Raw genomic sequence first — 20,678 nt, 5'->3', positions numbered from 1 at the left:
AACCCCAATAACCTTGCCTGTGTTGGAGTGTGTGGGAAGTTTCTCTGTCAATGACGTCAATAGACAAAGACGATTTTCCTCCCCATCCTCAGGAGAGCATTTCAGAGTGCGGGAGGTGCTCCTTGTCTCCATTCTGTCAGTTTGAGGTGAGAGCAACCTTCTCTAAGTCAGTTATGACTTGCAATGTGAAGAACACTTTTGATTTTTTTCCTTTTTCTTTTCTCCGTACCGTTTGGTTGCCCGTTTTTTCATGCTGTGACTTTTGTTTTGGTTCAGCCTGCCATGGAAGGGGTAGAGGTGAGAACTGCAGTGCAGCTGCCGGACGGGGTCGTTGTCGCATTTGGTTTTGCTGTGACTTCGTTAGCTGTGTTGTGATTCTGTAGTGGACAGAGTGCCTTGTGCCCTTGAGTGCGGTGACCTGTACTGTCTTGTCTGTGGCGGAGCTGTCGTAGTATCATTGCTGTGACCTGTCGGGATGCCAAGCATGTTCTTCTCTATTAGGATGTCTAAGCCAGATCCTAAGTTCTTGTGTTTCCTGTGTGTGAGAATTGCAGTCTCTCAGTGCTAGCTAAGGCTGAACCGACTCCCCTGGCCTAGCATTCATGATAAGCGCAAGCCTCCGGCAGTGTCCTGAGAAGAAAGTCCACCCAGGGTAGCCATGCCTGCTACAAGCTGAGAGTGACTGCATCCTCTGTCACGCTGACTCACCAATTCCCTCAACCTAGACAGAGCCTGTCTGCCCTGCACGTGTGCGCACACACACACGCACACACACTCTACCCCTTCTGTTCTCATGAATGCCCGCACACACTGACTGATGCAGTTAGAGCACTGTGTCTTTGGACAGCCTAGCGGAGGTCTCCCTCTGTAAAATGGGGATGATGACATTTTTCTGGCACTCTTTACAGAAAACAAAGACTATTTTCACTATTTCTGCTTTGAATCTGTAGCATAAATTACCATTAAAAAAATGTAACTTTAGAAGAGAATGTGCTCTCTTTAAAGACTTAAGTGTGAAGTTGGGTGAGGTGATTTTGAGCAGTTTGTTGGCTTACAGCTGGGTTCCTACTTTGGTGTTTGAGCACCGTCTCATCCTGGGATCAGGTTCCTGCTGGCCAGTGTCTGTCACCCCCATTTTACCTCCAGAGCCACAGACACAGTTCACACACAGTGGAGGGTAGCACCTCTGGGCTCTTCCTTCCCAGGAGCCAGGGAGAGAGGTCCCTTAGCAGCAGCAGAAGACTGATCAGAGAACAGGGCGTTGGGATGACCCTTGCTGGAGCCGCCCAGCACCAAGCACAGTGCCATATTCAGGTGTCCCCACACTAACAGGACCCAACACAGCCATTAGTCAGCTTTACCTCCAGCCTGGCTGACACATTCTTAGCACCGTTCCCAGTCATTGTTCACACTGGTATGTGAACTTTTTTTTTTTTTTTTTTGAGGGCAGAAAGATTCTGTGCTCTCAGAACTTGATGTCTTAGATGTTCCCGTGATGCAGTGGCCTCACTGTCACCTCAGGTGTGACTGATGGTCCCTGCCTGTATGGGAGAAGGCTAGCGTAGGTAACACAGGGTCCAGAGGGCATAGTAAACACGTCAGGCACACTGAGCCCTATCCCCCAGAGACAGATGAATGAAGGGCAAGAGCAGACAGTTTCCTCAGGACAAAACAGAATTGTGCTGTAAGTCCGGTAAGTGTGGCTTTTCCATGTTAACTCTGCTTCGGTGGCCAACCTTGTGAATGTAGCTAGGCAGTAGTGAGGTCTGTAGTGATTACTCCCCATTCACAAAGCTCATTGACCTATTTATGGCTTCTGGTTCTCTTTACCAGGAAATGAAGATTTGCTCGGCAATTATAAACCTTTTCCATCTGATCCCAGCTGCACCTCAAACTCTGGTCAAACCTTTGTTGGAGGTTGTAATGAAGACAGAGCGTGCCATGCTGATTGAGGTATGGCCAGACTAAGGGTTAATTCTGATTTGCCTTCCATCTATTGCTTGGGATATTTTTAATTTAAAATGTGTTCATATGGCAATTTTATACAACTATGTAGTACATTTTGATGATATGTATCCCATCCTGTTGCCTCCAGGTTTCGTGTGTGTGTGTGTGTGTGTGTGTGTGTGTGTGTGTGTGTGTGTGTGTGTGTTGTTTTGTGACTCACTAAGTTTGACCAGGGCCACTTTCCTAAACTTGTTAACATCTTCCTGTTTGACTCAGGAGTGTGTCCACTAGAGCATGGGCAAACACACCAGTGGCCATGTTGCTGAAAACTATGTTATCTAGTTTTGGTGTTTGCCTATTTAGTTTTTTCTTTAGTTTATCTTTGTTAGTATTTGACAACTTCATACATGCATATGTAGTGCATTATGATTAATTTCACCCAGTATTATTTCTTATCTTCCTCCCACACCTGTCAATCCTCCCTCATACCTATAGGTCCTTTTCTGTGTGTCTTTTTGTTTGTTTGTTTTTGTTGTTGTTGTTATTGTTGTTTTGTGACCCAATGAGTTTTACTAGGAATAATCTAATGACCATAGGCATATAATGACCCAGTGGCGCCTCTTAGGCTCACCAGTCATTTCAGACACCCACTTCTCCCAGGATCCATCAGAGAGGGGTGGGGCCTCCACCAGCTACAGCTGCATCCCTGACTGGCTGGTGACAGGCCCAGTCTCGTGCAGGTTTAGTGCAGGCAGCCATGGCTGCTGTGAGATCGCTTCATTGGCTATGCCACATCCATCTCCCTGTTTGTGGCTTTTAGGTTCTTTTTCTCGTTCCTTCTTCCAACAGTCTTCCCTAGGCCTTAGAGAGGGTGGTGAAAGTGGCCTAGTGAGGACTGAGCCCACTCATATCCTTACTTTTCAGCATCTGTCACAGCCTAAGTCTCTACATCTGCTGTTGTTAATTATCAAGAGAAGCTTCTCTGATTAAGGCTGAGAGTAGCGTGCGACTGGCATTGTGGCCAACATGGGGTCTTTACCAAAACAAAACAATTACTGGAAAGCATCACGGTTTTCCCCCGTGCCTGTTTGTGTGTTGTGTGAGCACACACATGCTAACAACACTGCACTGTGGAGGTCAGAGGACAACCTGCAGATCTTGCTAAGGATCCCAGGCTGGTCTTAAGCATGTAGCCGACTTCTGCATTTAGCCCCCCAAACCCTGGGACCACAGGAGTGTTCCGCTGTACCTGGTTCACTTTGTTAAAATGCTTTAAATGAGAACATCTGACAGTATAAGGATGTTGGTGTTAATACTTGACTATGGAGCAGGTGGAGGAGGTTGCACTGTTATCCCGGTGGCGGTTGGCAGGCCTTTGAGGATGGTGTGGGTTGCATCTCTGCCTAATGTTTTGTAGGCTGGCAGTCCATTCCGAGAGCCTCTTATCAAGTTCCTCACGCGCCATCCCTCGCAGACAGTGGAGCTCTTCATGATGGAGGCAACGCTGAACGACCCCCAGTGGAGCCGGATGTTCATGGTAGGAGCCTGTGTGACTGTAGTGGGCCCTTGCCAGGCGCTGCCAGCCAGTGTGCTCGGCCTGGGACAAACCTACACTTCACCACTGAGTGTCCTGGCTCCTGTGTCTCAGAGGTCTGCAGGTCAGGAACATTATTGCTGTTTGATCATGTTTGGCAAAGCTCCAGCCCAAGAGTTAGCTGAGAGGATTTTGGTGGATGTAGCAGATGAATACAATTAGGATTATGAATTCACAAGCAAAAAAATACTCTTGGGAAACATCAATTTTTTCATACTATACCTGTTTATGTGTGCGGGTGTGCATGTGCCACAGTGCATGAATAGAGGTCAGAAGGTGGCTTTCAGGAATTGGCTGTCTCTATCCACCACGTGGGTCCCAGGAATCTAACTCAGGACTTCGGGCTCACTGGCAGCATCTTTACCCACTGAGTTGACTTGTTGGTCCTGAAAGATTTATTGATGTGCGTTTTTATGTGTATGGGAGTTTTGTCTGCACACTAGAAGAGGGCCTTTGACCTCATGGGATTATAGTTGTGAGCCACTCTTGTGGGTGCTAGGATTTAAACTCGGGACCTCTGGAAGAGCAGCGTTGCTGTTTAGCTGCTGAGCCATCTCTCCAGCCTGGCATCTTTATTTTTTAACTTTTTGGAGGAGGAGTTCTCTGTGTAACCCTGGCTGGCCTGGGACTGGCTGCTCTCTGTCTCCCGAGTGCTGGGATGAAAGGCGAGCGCCACCATTCCCAGGCACCTACAGCTTTTTTTAGGTGGTTGCCATTTTGTTTTTTATTTGTTGTTGATTTTGCTTGTTTGCCACCCTTAAGAAATGACCAGGAATCTTAGGAATTGTGTCTTCCCATCTTTGTGAGTTTGATCTGATCCAAGCAGCCTTCTTCATTCTTTTGCTTTCAGAGTTTCTTAAAACACAAAGACGCCAGACCTCTGAGGGATGTGTTGGCAGCAAACCCCAACAGGTTCATCACCCTGCTACTGCCCGGTGGTGCGCAGACAGCGGTCCGCCCCGGCTCACCCAGCACCAGCAACATGCGCCTGGACCTCCAGTTCCAGGCCATCAAGGTAGCACATCTTCATTACAACCCAAAACCCCTGTGGTCAGGCTGAGCTGCAGGTCCCTGATGCATGCCTCTTTTCTTACAGATCATAAGCATCATAGTTAAAAATGACGACGCCTGGCTGGCCAATCAGCACTCTTTGGTGAGCCAGTTGAGGCGAGTGTGGGTAAGCGAGACCTTTCAAGAAAGACACCGCAAAGAGAACATGGCCGCCACCAACTGGAAGGAGCCCAAGCTTCTGGCCTTCTGTCTGCTGAACTATTGCAAGTGGGTGCATTGGCTTCATCCGTGTAAAACCTAGATCGTGGGCGTGTTCCTCATGTGCCTAATTTTCAGGTCCTTGGATATTGGTGGTCAGATTTGTTATAGAGGGTGGATGGTAACTCAAGTCTTCCAAGTGAGTCAGGGGTCTGAGGAGGTGATTCTATGCTTTGCACCCACAAAGACCTGAGTTAGGATCCCCAGAAACCCAACCGAAATGGCAGGAGGGTGTAGCCTGTAATTCCAGCCTTAGAAGGCAGAGATGGGGTTCCCCAGGGAGAGCTGGTTAGCAAAACTATCCCTTATCAGTGAGTTTTGGGTTTGATTGAGAGAGACTTCTCTCCATCAATAAAGTGGAAGAGCAATTTAAGATGATTCCAGACATCATCAGCCTCCCACACATATGCAAAATCACACATATGAATGTGCATGATGCACAGATAAAAATGGAAAAAGAAAGAAAGAAGGAACAAGTCTGGATTTTCTATCTTAAAGAATCGGCCCTACGCTAACCAACTGCTCCCTCGTTCTGGCCCTTCAGAAGGAACTATGGCGACATAGAGCTGCTGTTCCAGCTACTCCGCGCCTTCACCGGTCGCTTCCTGTGTAACATGACTTTCTTGAAAGAGTACATGGAAGAAGAGATCCCCAAAAATTACAGCATCGCTCAAAAGCGTGCACTCTTTTTCCGCTTTGTAGAGTTTAATGACCCCAACTTTGGAGATGAACTGAAAGCAAAGGTGAGTCCTGTTGTTAGCAGGAGGTGGCAGTGGGTGCTGGGGCTGTTTCCTAGGGAACCTGAGTTCTAATCCTGATGAGCTGGGTCTCTGTGGATGCTTATGCAGCGGGTCTGACCGTGAGTGGTCTTAACACCGGGCAGGTCACGCTGTGAACCAGTGTAAGGGAGGGCAGAAAGCCAGGCTGAGGTTGGCGCTCTCTTCCTGAAGTTTTTGGCTGCCTCTGACAGTTGCCATTTGGCTGGAAGTGAGGATGAGCAGTTGCTCTCTTGGCCAAGTCCTACCTTGATGGTGTAGGATGTGAAAAGGCCTTGCATTTCTACCTGACTCCCCACCCCATCCCAAAGATTTTTTTTGGGGGGGGGGCCGGGCACAGCTCTGTTCTCCTGCTCCATGTGTGGTCTTTCCCCAGGTTCTGCAGCACATCCTGAATCCTGCCTTCTTGTACAGCTTTGAGAAGGGGGAAGGAGAGCAGCTCCTAGGGCCACCGAATCCAGAAGGGGACAACCCAGAGAGCATCACCAGTGTGTTCATAACCAAGGTGGTGTCCCCAGAAGCACTTCTACATGGCGAGCCCCTTCAGATGGGTGAATGTGTATGCTTGTGGTCTGGGTTTGTAGAAATAAGACTTTCCTTTGGGCTCCCCCACAGTGTGTGTGTGTCTGTGTGTTGTGTGTGTGTGTGTCTGTGTGTGTCTGTGTGTCTGTGTGTGTGTGTGTGTGTGTCTGTGTGTGTGTGTGTGTGTATGTCTCTGTGTGTGTGTGTGTGTGTGTATCTGTGTCTTTGTGTTTGTCTGTGTGTGTGTGTGTATCTGTGTGGTTTATGGGAATTAAACCCAGGTTGCAAGCCTTCGTAGCAACTGTCTTTATCCACCAAGTCCTCTCCTCAGCTCCCAAAAGCATGTTTTTAAGGGTCAGACTTACGTGATAATAGAAATCCAAAGTGAGTTCATGTTCCTTTCAGGTCCTGGACCCTGAGAAGCAGGCAGACATGCTGGATTCCCTGCGGATCTACCTCCTGCAGTATGCCACATTGCTGGTGGAGCATGCCCCCCACCACATCCACGACAACAACAAGAACCGCAACAGCAAGCTGCGCCGCCTGATGACCTTCGCCTGGCCCTGCCTGCTCTCCAAGGCTTGTGTGGACCCTGCTTGCAAGTACAGCGGACACCTGCTGCTGGCGCACATCATTGCCAAGTTCGCCATACATAAGAAGATCGTCCTCCAGGTGCCCCCTAGGGCTCCCTCCTGTCTCCCGTGTTCTTACCTGTTCCCCCAAGCTACTCCTTGCTCTCTGGACAACCTCATCTGCTCTCTCATCTTTCTTCAAAGTCACTAGAAAAGTATGTGTGTGGAGGCTCATTCCTGCTTTACAGAAACTAAGGAAGCAATCACTATTGGATTCTCCTAATGAATGATCAAAATTGTAGAGAAAAGTAATGAGGTTGACAGAGACTGCGGATGGTGACCAGAGAGCTCATGAGATAGGATCTTATTCTAGCCCAGGCTGTCCTGGAACTTGCAGTGATGCTCCTGCTTCAGCCCCTGAAGTTGAAGCCAGTACTGGGCTGGGTCAGACTCTCAGTCTGAGAGAAGAAAGTACTGTGATTTGCAGGTTTTGCAGGATTTGCAGGGTGGTAGGATGGTCTGCTGGAGCATCACCAGTGTGTTTATAACCAAGGTGGCATCCTTGCAGAGTGCAGTTATCACACTTAAGCCTCTGTGTCAGTGTGTTTCTTAGTAAAAACTTTGAGAGGGTGGTAAAGCCAAACTTGATGGCTAGAGTGTACACTCCACCTGTGGTGACTGCTCCTTCCTCGTTGCTGCTCTGTCCCAGCTTCCTTTCCAGCCTTGCTTCTGGTCTTCCTCAGGCTCCCCTACCCAGTGCGTTTGCCTTTCTAATTCTTGGGAACAGTTTATTTTACCTTGTGTGTGTGTTGGGGAGAGGGGGAGAGGGATGTTTGTGGGAATGCTTAAATGCCATTCAGAGGTGATTCCTTTTTATCTGTGTGGGTTCTAGGGGTTAAACCCAGGTCAGCAGGTTTGTGTGGTTTCTTGATTGCTGAGTCATCTTGCAGGCTTCTAATTTTGACCTTCCTATGGAAAAAAAAAACTTTAAAAAGTTTTATATATATGAGAGTTTGGTGTGCATGATATGTGTATATATGCATATGTATACATGTGTGGTGTGTGTGTGTGTGTGTGTGTGTGTGCATGCATGCATTCACATACATACACACATGTTTTACATGTGTAACAGGGAACAAAAAAGGGCATCAGATCTCCTGAAACTGGCATTTCTTCTTCTAGGTTTTCCACAGTCTTCTCAAAGCTCATGCCATGGAAGCCCGAGCGATTGTGAGACAAGCAATGGCCATTTTGACCCCAGCGGTGCCAGCCCGAATGGAGGATGGACACCAGATGCTGACGCACTGGACCAGGAAGATCATCGTGGAGGAGGGGCACACGGTCCCACAGCTGGTCCACATTCTTCACCTCATTGTGCAGCACTTTAAGGTATGGAAAGCAACAGCAGCCTTGTGTGTTGCAGTCTCAGATGCTGCCTTCGAGCCCCTACTCTTGCTATAATAGGGTGGCCACTGACCTTCCGTAAAAGCTAGTATGCTGTGGGCTGTGTCTGCAGGTGTACTACCCGGTGCGGCACCACTTGGTACAGCACATGGTCAGTGCCATGCAGAGGCTGGGCTTCACACCCAGTGTCACCATTGAGCAGCGGAGGCTGGCTGTGGACCTCTCGGAAGTTGTAATCAAGTGGGAGCTGCAGAGGATCAAGGACCAGCAGGTAGGACTGCCGCCTCTGCTCGCACTCTCTCTCCTCGGGCTCCTTAGGCTTCCCCTGGGACTCAGTCACTGAAACATGGTGTGTATATGTGCTTTTCAAGCCGGATTCTGACATGGACCCAAATTCTGGTGGAGAGGGCGTCAACTCCGTGTCCATTAAGAGAGGTCTGTCTGTAGACTCTGCGCAGGATGTGAAACGCTTCAGGGCAGCCACTGGAGCCATCAGTGCAGTAAGAACGTGTGCTTCCCTTCTCTGTGCCTGCTCGCTTCCTGGGACTCTGCATGTCATGTGATCCATGCATTTGGAGCTTTCTTGAGCCAACTGCCCAAGAGTTAGCTGGTGACTGGGAATGGCTCCAAGGCACGGCACCCACTGGAGGTGTTTTCCTTTCCGTCATTCCTCTTCTCTGGCTTAGGACCATCAGGAGTCTGTTAGTTATTTGCAGAAAAGGCCATAAGAAGAAGCTGGGGTGTGGCACAGCAGCCTGGGTTCCACCAGTGAGGAGCCAAGACTATGGCCTGGTGATGGGCTTCCTGCTTAGAATCTAATAGTGAGAGGCTAGGGTCAGCTCAGCAGTAGAGCACCTGCCTAGAATGCCCCAGTGAGGGGCTGGGGTGTGGCTCAGTGGTAGAGCACCTGCCTAGAATCCCCCAGTGAGGGGCTGGGGTGTGGCTCAGTGGTAGAGCACCTGCCTAGAATCCCCCAGTGAGGGGCTGGGGTGTGGCTGGCAGGATAGAGCTTGCCCAGTATGTGTAAGACCCTGGGGCCCATTCATAGCAAACCCATTTCCTTTTAAAGAAAGGAAACAGACAAACAGAAACACTCTTTGAACTAAAACGGTTGAGAATGTGTGTCTACTTTTTTGCTTTTTAAAAAGACACCTCACCTAGAGGGTCTTGGGCGTTGGCTCCTCACTCATAGCTTGGTGCTAGCTCTGGGAACCTTGAGCTCTCTTCTTGCTTGGCATTGGGGCTTGTTGGCACTGACTTGGCTGACACCACTTCTAGATTCTTGCCCAACTCCTGCTGGTCTCCACAGCTGCTCAGGGCACCAAGTGGAAACCTGGACCCATGTCTGCCTTGTCCGCTTCCTTCTCCCCATCAGCATCCATCACGAACATCACCAATTAGTATCTGTAGCCCCTCCCTTTTTCTGTCACTGCTGATAATGTCTTCACAAAGCAGGATCCAGAATCCTTCCTTTTCTCCATTAAAGGCATGCTTTTATAACTGCTTTTATAACTACGTCATGAATGGATGTTTAGATCATTTAAAGTGAGACGTGAGGTCAGAGTGCCTTGCTGGTCCTTGACAGAGGCCTGCTGGTGGCACACGTCTCCTTCTTTGTGCCTTACACAGCTCTTCCTGCAGTGCAGAAGCTCCAAGCCTCCTCTCCGCTTTGTCACTTGGCTCTTGCATCTCTACCAAAGTCAATTTTTCCCCCTTGCCATTGGCTTCTTCTCAGGCTCGCCCATCTTTTCACTGCCACATTCCCTCTGGTCATCTGTCCCATGAGCCATCGTTCCTCACTGCCAGTTTGTGCATTAAGTCACGTGCCCCCTGCCAGCTCTGTATGCTTCACAAGGAGGGCTCTCCTGCCCCTGCAGCCCTCCGTGCCTGTAACCTGGGGGGCTGCCAGCACTTGTCAGCTGGCAGGATGAGTCAGCACCCCCTGGGAGCAGCTTGCTGTGGAGACCCTTCCCACTCTAAAGGACAATCCTTTTGTAGGTGTTTGGGAGGAGCCAGTCACTGCCGGGAGCTGACTCTCTTCTTGCCAAGCCCATTGACAAGCAGCACACGGACACCGTGGTGAACTTCCTCATCCGAGTGGCCTGCCAGGTACGAGAATGCTTAACAGCTGCTGCCCAGTGACCCTGGAGCATGGTGTCTGTGACCGGGCCGAGAAGAGGCCTCCTACCTCGCTGCCCAGTCGCTCTGATAGTATGCCTGGCTTATGTTTTCTGGAACATGGTGTGTAGCTTGGGCTGGCCTCTAATTTGCAGTCCTACTTGAACCCACCGCACTTGGCTGCCTCTGTCTTTTTATTGATAGGCATGTCTGCCTCTTTAGTTTCTCCTTTCAGTGTTAACGAAATAATGGCATGACTTGGTGAGAAATTTAACATCTGCTTAATATGTTACATAGACGTCACAGGACAACTTGGGGGAATCGGCTCTCTTACCGCAGTGGGAGCTCAGGTTGTCAGGCACGGCAGCAAGTACCCTTGCCGCCTGCTGTCCCAGCCCAGCATGTCTTACAGTTGGCAGCGTCTTGGTATGGTTGAGGGATCTTGGCCATTCGTCCGCTTCCCTGTTTTCTTTCCTATATCTAGTTGGGGATGATGCATAGCTCATGGCAGTGAGTTGCCCAGCCTGCAGGGATCTGTGCAGCCTGCATTTATTTGTAGCATTGCTTGTAGCTTGGGCTCACCAATCATTAGTATTTATGGTCTCATAGAGTTGCTGGGAATCTATTTCTAAAACTTGTCATTTTTGTTTTCCAAAACACAAAATAAATGAAAAAAAAATTTTTAAGGAAACATTGTTGGGGGTGGGGGGGCTGGGGGAGGGGGAAGATGCCTCAACAATGAAGAACACTGTCTACACCATGGGACCTGGGTTTGAGTCCCAGCACCTACAGTGTGCTCACACCCTCTGTCGCTCCAGTCCCAGAAGATTCAATCCCCTCCTCTGGCCTTGGGAGGCAGCAGGCATGTACATGGTAGATCAGCCACACATGCAGGCAAAACACCCAGGCACATAAAACAAATAAATCTGGGGGGCGGGGAATCAAATTTTCATTTTAGTTTGGGAGTGGGTTCTTCAATCCTTAAAGCTATCAAACAAAATACTGTGTTTTGTGAAATGCTGAAGATCACTAAGTATTTTGAAGAATCCCCTGAGTCTTCCAACAAGAAGATTTCTTGTTTCTTTGCTGTGTGTGTGCCCTTCTCTCAGCTACTGCAGACGCCTGCTGCAGGGGAGTATGTAGGTGAAGAGATGCAGGGAGAAGGAAGGCCGGGTAGGGGGGAGATGCCCGGGAGGCAGAGTGCTGGGATGTGCAGGCGTGCGGGGACATTTGGGAAATGCCTCTGTTCTTCTGTACCTGTAAACTGGTGTTCAGTGACCAACTGGTTGGCATTTTTCCAGGTAAACGACAACACCAACACCGCAGGGTCACCCGGGGAGGTGCTATCCCGCCGCTGTGTGAATCTTCTCAAGACTGCTCTGCGGCCAGATATGTGGTGCAAGTCTGAGCTCAAACTGCAGTGGTTTGACAAGCTGCTGATGACTGTGGTAGGTGTGCAGGGTGTTAGTTCATGCTGTCACCTCGCTCTGGTGTGGACACAGAGGTGTGCGTCTCTTCTGGGCCTGAGTCTAAACCTTAAGCTTTGCTCACTTGTGCGCACTCCGCAGCCTCTTCACTTTAACTTCCGGCTCACTGAACATGACTTTGAACCTCAGTTCTCAGTCAGCCCAGAGAGCTTAGACTAGATCAGCAGTGTCTTCCCTATTTCAGATGCATTTCTTCTTTCTGGAAAGTGCATGTCTTACCTAGCTGGCTTGGTATAAACTGCTGTGATTGACTGATACAATATTCTTTACGGTAAGTTAGGTTTTGTGAAGAATTTCTTCAGTGGACCATTACTCAGCCCTGCAGGACACTCAGCACAGGCAGGTGGCATGCACTTGGTGCCATTCCTGGTTGTGACTGTCTTGTTTTCCTGAAGACCTCGATCTTTGGGTTTTCTGATGGCAGCAAAGGCCTGGTCTCCAGTTGCCACCTCAGTTTCCCCCTGTCTGGTTGTTGGTGGACTTTGAAAGCTTTCACTCTTGGCCATCAGGAAGCCTAGTGTAGGTGTTGACTGATTGGGACTGCAAAAAGAGTCAACACTGCTGTCAGAGGTTAAAAGAAGGCCATGAGGGCAGGTGTGGGGGCTCGTGCTGCAAATCAAACTGGTTGTCTGATTTCCTCACTGCCTCTTTGAAATAGTGACTAGCTTTCCTGTCAGGTGGCTAGCTGTAACAGCTCACATCCCAGACACCATTGCTGCTGTGCTCCCGAGTAACTGCTGGGACCTGACCTCACAGCTGTATACATCATGCATGTAAACCACAGGACTGGAAGTTTCTGGAAGCCGTGCCTGTGTTTCCTACAAACAGTTTTTATTTTTAATGACACCATCATCTAGTACATTGATTAAATAATGCAATTTGAAAAGCATTTCTCTTGGTATGGATTTTTGTATTTTAAGTAAGTAGCCAAGAGAAGCATCCTGCATTATAATAACTTGCCATCTTGGTCCAACTTTTAGTGATATTCTAGAGGATGCAGTCTTATAAAAGTCCTACTGTGCTGTGCCAGCTGTGCTGTGTTCATTCTTCAGTGGCTTTTCACCTAGTTCCAAATACTCGATGGCATCTGGTTTCAGAACTCTCTGGTTTTGCTTCTCCACTTACTTTACCTGAGAGTAGCCTGTTTTCCCTTTCCAGGAGCAGCCTAACCAGGTGAATTATGGGAATATCTGCACAGGATTGGAAGTGCTGAACTTCCTGCTAACTGTGCTGCAGTCGCCAGCCATCCTCAGTAGCTTCAAGCCGCTGCAGCGGGGCATCGCAGCCTGCATGACGTGTGGAAACACCAAGGTGCTGCGAGCCGTCCACAGCCTCCTCTCCCGACTGATGAGCATTTTCCCCACAGAGCCAAGTAAGTGGCCCCGTCCCCCTTGCCCCTCCTTTGCAGGGACGGAGGGGCCCTGGGGACTGTTCCCTGAGAGTACTCATCCTACAGCAGTTAGTGTACATGTTGTCCCATTTCGTTTTACTTCCAACACTACTTTTTTATTTTGTTTTGTTAATTATATGTATTATTAGTATTATCAGTATGCCCAGCTAGCGATCAGTTAAGACACTGACATTGGTTATATTTTAAAATAGCCTTAGTTAACCTGGGGCAGGGCAGACATTAATCCTCTAAACTACTTCCCATAGTGGGGCAGGCATGGGATCCCTGCCTCAATCCCATGCCCTTCTGCTTCTATAATAACTTCTGTCAAGCTACCTCCCGTCCATAATCCCAAATACTTGCTAATATTCTTCATCAGGGCTGAATCTCCATCATGTCTGTCACACGTTTCTTTTCCATCTAACCCATGGTGGCCTTCTTCTTTCTCCTCTCGGGACCCTCTCCTTGCCTTCTTTCTCCTTCCTCCTCCTCTTCCCCGAATTCCTCTCTCTCCTCTCTCTCTCCTCTCTCTCTCCTCTCTCTCTAAGCCCAGGTATCTTAGCCACACCTCTTTCTCCTCTGCCCTGCCCAGGTGGGATGGCTGTTTATTAATTAGCATCAAAATACATCAGCCCATCCCCCAACAATTTCCCTTTTCTGTCTAAATAAAAAAAGGCCATTTAAAAAATATATACAGTAAGTACAATTATAAAAAACTATAAAAACCAATAGATAAGGCTAACACACATAATGTCTAATCAACATCTATCAAAGATTATATCTATCAACCTAAAAATATTTATTTAGACATAAAAGTATCTTAACTCCTAAACAGCTGTTTCATTTTAAAACTATCTGATCTTCAACCCCATCAGAGACTTGAGAAGGAATAAATATAACTACTGGAGTAAAAGGGAAGTGCAGCTTAGCAGCTTAACTGAAAAAATGACAGCAACAGTTTACTGCTTGAACAGGCACCCAAAACTATATAACGTTGGAGCATCATCTTCAGCCTTCCGGCCCAGTGTACCTGACAGACATTTTTGTGAAGCAGGGATCATTGAGGACTTGCTTACCCTGTCTTGGCAGAGTCTGGCCGTCAACTCTGCCTGCAACCAAGTTTGCCCATTTTAGGCAGAACTTTGTGGAAGAACCCAGGACACTTTTGTCCAGTGGCTATTTTGCACACTTGAAGCCATCTCCACATGGAGGTTCTTCGATGCTTCTCATCTTCTATGTGCTGGGCTGAGTGCTGCCAGGAATTAACCTGTCTTATTGTCAAAAAAATCCTTAAAACAATAAAAACCATTTTAAAATGTCATATTCTGTAGGCCTCTGAGGTCTTTGAAGGTTTTGAAAACCTTACCCAACTATATCCATCTATAGAATCACATCTGTTAAACCTAGCATGTAAGTTCTTATACTTGACATGACTACGGATTGATCAACAATTGGCTTGTATTACTTAATTATCCTAAACAGCCAACAATAACACCATCCGAGTATTGGAAGTAAACCATGTATTAAGTGAATTGTATGTGTACAACACCTTATATTAGAGTAGAAATATAATGTGTGAAAAATAATATTAAATTTGAATTCTAGTTCAATGTATCAAAATTAAACTTATTTTGTATCAATATATAAAATTCTATATCAATGAATTAAAATTAACTTTATTTGTGAGTAATAATTAAGGCCTTAAGTTGAGAAGTAGATTCAATAATCTACTTTTTGTCCTATCATCCCTACATATCTCTATACTCCCTTTCTTTATAATCCCTACCTCTATGCCTTTTAATGACAATATATATCTATAGCCTGAGAAAGCAACCAAAAACCTACCCAATCCCCTTAAGAAATGGGGCATCTTTCTCTTAAAGCTTCCTCAAGCTGATTTGGGGTGGGGAATACCTGTAGGGGGCCCAAATTTTTTTTTTTAAATGGTTAAACAAGCTGGGAAACAGTATTTGTGGTCCAGTCTCTAAATGTTGAGAAATTTCAGGCTTAATATTAGTCCTGTGTGGGACAGTGAAATGCTGGACCAATTGGGATCAGGAGCCTTCTTTGAAGCTGTCCTTTTCTGATGAGGAACCAGAACCGAAACACTTGGGGCTGTAACATGAAGGATGCAGGATGTCAGCGTCTCAGCATGTTGGAGGAATGAATCCTGTCAGGTCTGATCCAGCGTCAGTGTTCTGTTCTTTTATTCTGAAAGCATATAATTTCTCACAAGCGTTATACGGTTCTAAAACTATGAATGTATTAGGTGTGCAGGATGCACAGGTCTCAGCCAGTCTCAGAGCTATTTCCAGGTAGTGGGATTAGCAAGATAAGTTAACTGCTTGTTCTGCAGTTTGAATTGGTGTAAACATAGACTCACTTAAGGTAGCAGACTCGTTTTTATCTAGGTCTGTTTCATTTTGACCTCTTTTAAAGACAAAATATAACATCACCATTAACATATAACAATGAACATACGATTATCGTCATATTGAAATCAAAACAAGATTATATAGTTCTAAATGTCCTTCTCTAGGCTCTATGGCACCTGGTCTGTCTACCTGTTCAACCTTAGTCTTTACTTTGACCAAGAAAACATATTTCTTAGGCTGATTGACCCTTTGGCACCATATCTCTCCTGGAAGTTTTACTTTTAAGGAGATTGGCTGGCCTTTTTAAAAGCATTTTTATTGCCTTTTTTTAATATACATAAACCTCAGATTGATGTGTATATATCTTTTAGATCAAAAAGCACATATAATTCATTGTTAAAAGAATGTATCAAAAATTTTGCCAGTTTAAATCTTAAGTAATTTATCAGCAGGGGGCCAAGCTATGGAGGCCGGGTTGGAACTCCCGGAGTTGGGATTAAAGGCTGGTGTCATTACCACCTTGTTTAACTATTTCATCCCAATTTAGTCAAAATCTTTAGGAATCTCAGCAAAAAATCAAGCAAGGAAACAAGAAAAGTCTAAGCCTTGGGCCATTTGTGCCAATTTAGCCTTCAGTTAGTGAAATCCTGTCCTCCATTCCTTGGAATTTAGTTTTTGTTTTATCTTTCTGGTGGACCTTTTCCAGAAAGCCCTGATAAACACCTTGCAGCTAAGGAGCTTTGAATCCCAGGCATTATCAACTCTATGAAAAGTTCAGTTTCTTTCCCCTTTATGGTTGCTAGTAACTTAGTCTCACATTCCTCGGCTCTCTGCCTGTCTCCCTGAACTTTTTTAGAGAGGGTAAGGAGAAGTGTGACCATGACTAAGCCCGTTGCAAACAAATTCATAAACACCAAAACAAAGCCAAAAAAGATTCAGGGGCCTTCTGCCATGGTGCCTTGGAGAGGGACCGTAGTAGTTTTTATTTTATTATTATTTTAGGGTGTTAATTCTATTTCCTAGGCCAGATTATAAAACTGCCAGCCTCCTAGTTCTGCGTCTCCAACTGGCCACATGTCTGTGGCCATCTTTTCTCTGGCTCATGGACGCTCTCTGGGAGCTATTAACCCCTTTCAGACTATGATAAAATATGGCTTTTAAGAGTGTGGATACCTGGGCCCCATGTTGGGCACCACTTATTGTTTTTAATTATATATATTCAATATGCCCAGCTGGCAATCAATAAAGACACTGACAACTGTTTATATTTTAAACTAGCCTTAGTTAACCTGGGGCAGGGCAGACATTAATCCTCTAAACTACTTCCCATAGTGAGGCAGGTATGGGATCCCTGTCTCAATCCCATGCCTTCTGCTTCTAATAACTTCTGTCAAGCTACCTCCCATTCATAATCTCAAATACTTGCTAATATTCTTCATCTGGGCTGAATCTCCATCATGTCTGTCACACGTTTCTCTTCCATCTAACCCATGTGGCCTTCTTCTTTCTCCTCTCGGGACCCTCTCCTTGTCTTCCTTCTCCTTCCTCCTCTTCTCCCCCCCCCCATCCCTCTCTCTCTCCACTCTTTCCTTCTCCTCTGCCCTGCCCAGGTGGAATGGCTGTTTATTAATTAGCATCAAAATACATCAGATCATCCCCTCAACAGTCTTACATGTGGGTCAGGCTGGTCTTGAGCTCTCAAAGATCTGCCTGCTTAGGCCTCCCGAGTGCTGGGAATAAAGGCATGTGCCACCAAGACCAGGCTCTCTGTCTCTCTTTTAAAATGTTACTTGACTTGGCTTGTGTCTCTTTGGAAATTCATGATTCTCTTTTTCTTCAGGTATTTAAAGGAGGTTAGGTTAAAGTACCATAGCAAACATTGTAATTGCTCGTGTTCTGATTAAGCGCACTTAGAGCTGTCAGGATAAGAGTTGTCCTTAATGCTGGGAAACAGTCACTCCCAGATCGTGCGCAGACTGTCCTGTGGTGGAAGGAAGGGCACTGTGCTGCACACACCAGCGCTAGAGCTTGCTCTCTGGGGCTGTGTGCCCTAAAAGCCTAACCCCCGCTCCCTGCCCCACTGCTGTTTCAGGCACGTCAAGTGTGGCCTCCAAGTATGAGGAGCTGGAGTGCCTCTACGCAGCCGTGGGCAAGGTCATCTATGAGGGACTCACGAACTACGAGAAGGCTACCAACGCGAACCCCTCCCAGCTCTTCGGTAAGCGCCTATGCGGTTTCCCAGAAGTGGTGCACGTGGGCTGTGCTCCCTGCTCACTGGACAGCTGTCTAGAGAGAGGCTGGGGGCGCCCTTCAGGCTGATGTGCTGGTCCATCACTTGTGCAGAAAGAATTCTCTTGAGTCTTTTGCTCAGCCTCGGTGTAGACATGGTTTGAAGGGAGTTGCCTGTGCGCTGGCGTGGGAATCGATGCCTCCTGCGCTGTGCCAGTTCACAGCTATTCATAGGGCGTGTCTCTGCCCTCGTAACACAGACAGCTGGATAACTGCCCCAGATACCCAGAAGTCTGAGCTAGATGTACTCCTTTGCCCTTATCACATTAGTTCACATTTAGACTTGGAATTGTGTTGGTACCATATTTTTTTTTTCCTCCCGTTATTACATTGTCATCCTGTAAAACTTGAGAAATCAATATTTTTATTTACACTAAATGAAAGTTATCTGGAAGCCTCTCTATTAGCCATAATTAGTAATAAGTTGGCGTATACCATTTTCTTTTCTTTTTTTAAAAAAAATTTAAGTGGGTTTCTTGTTATCATCATTTCCCCCCATGCCCCTACCCCCACCCCCATGGTTTCTGTGTGCAGCCCTGGCTCTCCTGGACTCACTTTGTAGACCAGGCTGTCCTCATACTCACAAAGATCCGCCTGCTTCTGCCTCCTGAGCGCTGGGATTAAAAGTGTGCGCCACCATCACCCAGCTAAATGTTTTATTTTTGTGTGTGTGCATGTGCATGCAGAGTGCCTGTGGAGGCCTGATTCCCCTAGAGCTGGAGGGAACAGTGGCTGTCAGCTGCTCAGCAGTGGTTTTGAGAACCAGCCCAGGTCATCTGCAAGAGCAGAATGTGCTCTTAACCACTGAGCTCTCTCTCCAGCCCTTATGTATTATTATCTATATATAAGAACATATATATAAATTGCCCTTTTATGAAAATGCTAGTGTCAGAACCTGAATTCTGGATAAATTTAATTACTAATTTCACAAAAAATCCTGTTTTCCAAAACTGGCTGTTTGCTCTCTGAAATTCAGGGCCTAAGTACGTTTGGTTTAATTAGTCTGTTTTCCTGTTTACACCTGGCTGCTCTAGAGCCAGTTGACTGGCTTTTGTGATGTCAAGGAGACCATCTTGGGTGTTTTGGCTTCCATCACAGGGTAAAGGAACATCTCTGCTTGTTCATTCTCCAAGGTGCTCAGAGGAGAGCTGGCCTCCTTCCTGTGTAGGGGGGACCTCCATGGGCTCTGCCTCCCTCCTCTGTAGGTGACTGCAGCCTAGGGGAGCTGGCTGTGCCAAACTCCTTGTCTGGTGGACTTAGCTCTGTCACTGTTAGAGGAGCGCACAGCAGGACACATCCCTTTTTTATCATGGACTCAGTTACCTGCCTTAAAATCAGGCTGGCTGTACCATGGCTGCTATGCAACCAGAGCAGCCAGCGTTGTCCACAGCTGAGATGCTGGCACATTTATGGCGAATGCCCTCTGAGAGCTCTGTCCGTGACCCAGGAGTGGTGTTCCTGTTCTGTCAGGGTCAAGATGATGTTAAAGATCAATTCTTGGCAGATACTCAGACATTGTGTGGCATCCCCTCTGACTTTTGGGGATCAACCTTGGGTCCTTGGGTTTGCTAGGCTAGCTCCATACTAATGGAACACAGCTCAGTTGTAAGATAGCTGCTGTTCCTCCACAGGGACACTTATGATCCTGAAGTCGGCCTGCTGCAACAACCCCAGCTACATCGACAGGCTCATCTCTGTCTTCATGCGCTCCCTACAGAAGATGGTCCGAGAGCATTTAAATCCGCAGGCAGCATCTGGGAGCCCCGAAGCCACCGCAGGTGACAGCCTGGGGCTGCTGTTCTTTCTCCATGGACTTTGTGGGTCTTCTTCTCATGGCAGGCTGTGTGCTTGAACATTGCCGTGTACATGGGTTAACATGAAATTCTGTTGACATGCTCTTGTAGCAGGCTTAAAGTCAGAACATGGCTCAGGCTAAGAGTTTAGTTTAAAAACTCTGAGTGTAAGAATGAAAAGCAGTTGAAAATGGAGAGATTACGAACCCTCAGCACTGCCACCAAGTTATCCCAGTGCTTTGCGGCAGAGTGCCTGATCAGGGTTATGTCAACTTCCAGAACTGAGCAAGGCTCCCACCAGCGTGTGTTTGTGGTGGGGGTGAGGGGGATAGTGGGGGTGGGAGGGGGAGAGAGATGAGGGGTAGCAGGTTGCTGTGCTGTCGTCCCTTTCTTGTGGCTGACACTGCTAGAGGGCACCTTGCAAGGTGCAGCCATAAAGAAATGGCGTTATTTCAGATCCCAGCATGCCAGTGTCCGGAGAAGAGGCTTAGAGAGCGAGCATTTGTGAATGTGTTCTACAGACAGTGGTTCCGTTAAGTACAGCTGTAGGGTCGGGCTCACGTATTTGTTCTTCGCCTGCACAGCTGGAACAAGTGAGCTGGTGATGCTGAGCCTGGATCTTGTGAAGACGCGTCTGGCGGTGATGAGCATGGAGATGCGGAAAAACTTCATCCAGACCATCCTGACCTCCCTCATCGAGAAGTCCCCAGATGCCAAGATCCTCCGAGCCGTCGTGAAGATCGTGGAAGAGTGGGTTAAGAATAATTCCCCAATGGCAGCCAATCAGGTGAGCTGACAGGAGGGCGCCACACTCTGCCACATTGGTCCTGTCTGGAACCTGGGAGCTCTGAAGCATGCAGAGCAGAGGGCTTGTTGGTATGTAGGCCCCACAGTGGCTTTGCTTGACTGGGTCACTGGGCCACTGTGTGGGCCAAGCCGACTTCTCACAGTGGCTTTTCTTTTGTTAAAAGGTTACATGAATCTTGTAAGTTTATTCTTTAATGGCTGTAGCAGTGAGCTGTAAGATACTGTTGCAGGTGAGGACTGTCCTGTAGGAGGGTGCGTGGGAGCTGACTTGTTCCCAGTGAGTCAGGTTATTGTAACTTGACTTTGCACCCAATGATAATCACAATCACATTTAA

The 20,678-nt window shown here is 47.4% G+C and overlaps 1 protein-coding gene across 14 annotated transcripts in view; it reads left to right on the top strand.

Annotated features, from left to right (window-relative positions):
* Window positions 1-20,678, top strand: part of TRRAP (transformation/transcription domain associated protein) — a 103,430-nt gene that overhangs the window by 48,632 nt on the left and 34,120 nt on the right. For 7 of the 14 annotated variants that reach the window (XM_084762499.1, XM_084762501.1, XM_084762493.1 and 4 more), the window contains exons 32-47: window positions 1,834-1,953; window positions 3,365-3,484; window positions 4,368-4,556; window positions 4,638-4,819; window positions 5,355-5,553; window positions 5,963-6,145; window positions 6,514-6,780; window positions 7,863-8,069; window positions 8,197-8,355; window positions 8,456-8,584; window positions 10,083-10,193; window positions 11,504-11,650; window positions 12,848-13,061; window positions 17,547-17,672; window positions 19,375-19,521; window positions 20,121-20,323. In XM_084762499.1, coding sequence (XP_084618625.1) covers window positions 1,834-1,953; window positions 3,365-3,484; window positions 4,368-4,556; window positions 4,638-4,819; window positions 5,355-5,553; window positions 5,963-6,145; window positions 6,514-6,780; window positions 7,863-8,069; window positions 8,197-8,355; window positions 8,456-8,584; window positions 10,083-10,193; window positions 11,504-11,650; window positions 12,848-13,061; window positions 17,547-17,672; window positions 19,375-19,521; window positions 20,121-20,323 — 2,703 coding nt within the window. The remainder of the gene's footprint in view (window positions 1-1,833; window positions 1,954-3,364; window positions 3,485-4,367; window positions 4,557-4,637; window positions 4,820-5,354; window positions 5,554-5,962; window positions 6,146-6,513; window positions 6,781-7,862; window positions 8,070-8,196; window positions 8,356-8,455; window positions 8,585-10,082; window positions 10,194-11,503; window positions 11,651-12,847; window positions 13,062-17,546; window positions 17,673-19,374; window positions 19,522-20,120; window positions 20,324-20,678) is intronic. The other 7 variants (XM_084762496.1, XM_084762494.1, XM_084762495.1 and 4 more) reach the window with 3 other exon arrangements.

The sequence above is a fragment of the Acomys minous genome (assembly GCF_964271855.1).
Source record: "Acomys minous genome assembly, chromosome: 16".
Classification (NCBI taxonomy): Eukaryota; Metazoa; Chordata; class Mammalia; order Rodentia; family Muridae; genus Acomys; species Acomys minous.
The sequence above is the reverse complement of the archived record's forward strand: the minus strand, read 5'-3'. Positions and strand labels throughout refer to the sequence as shown.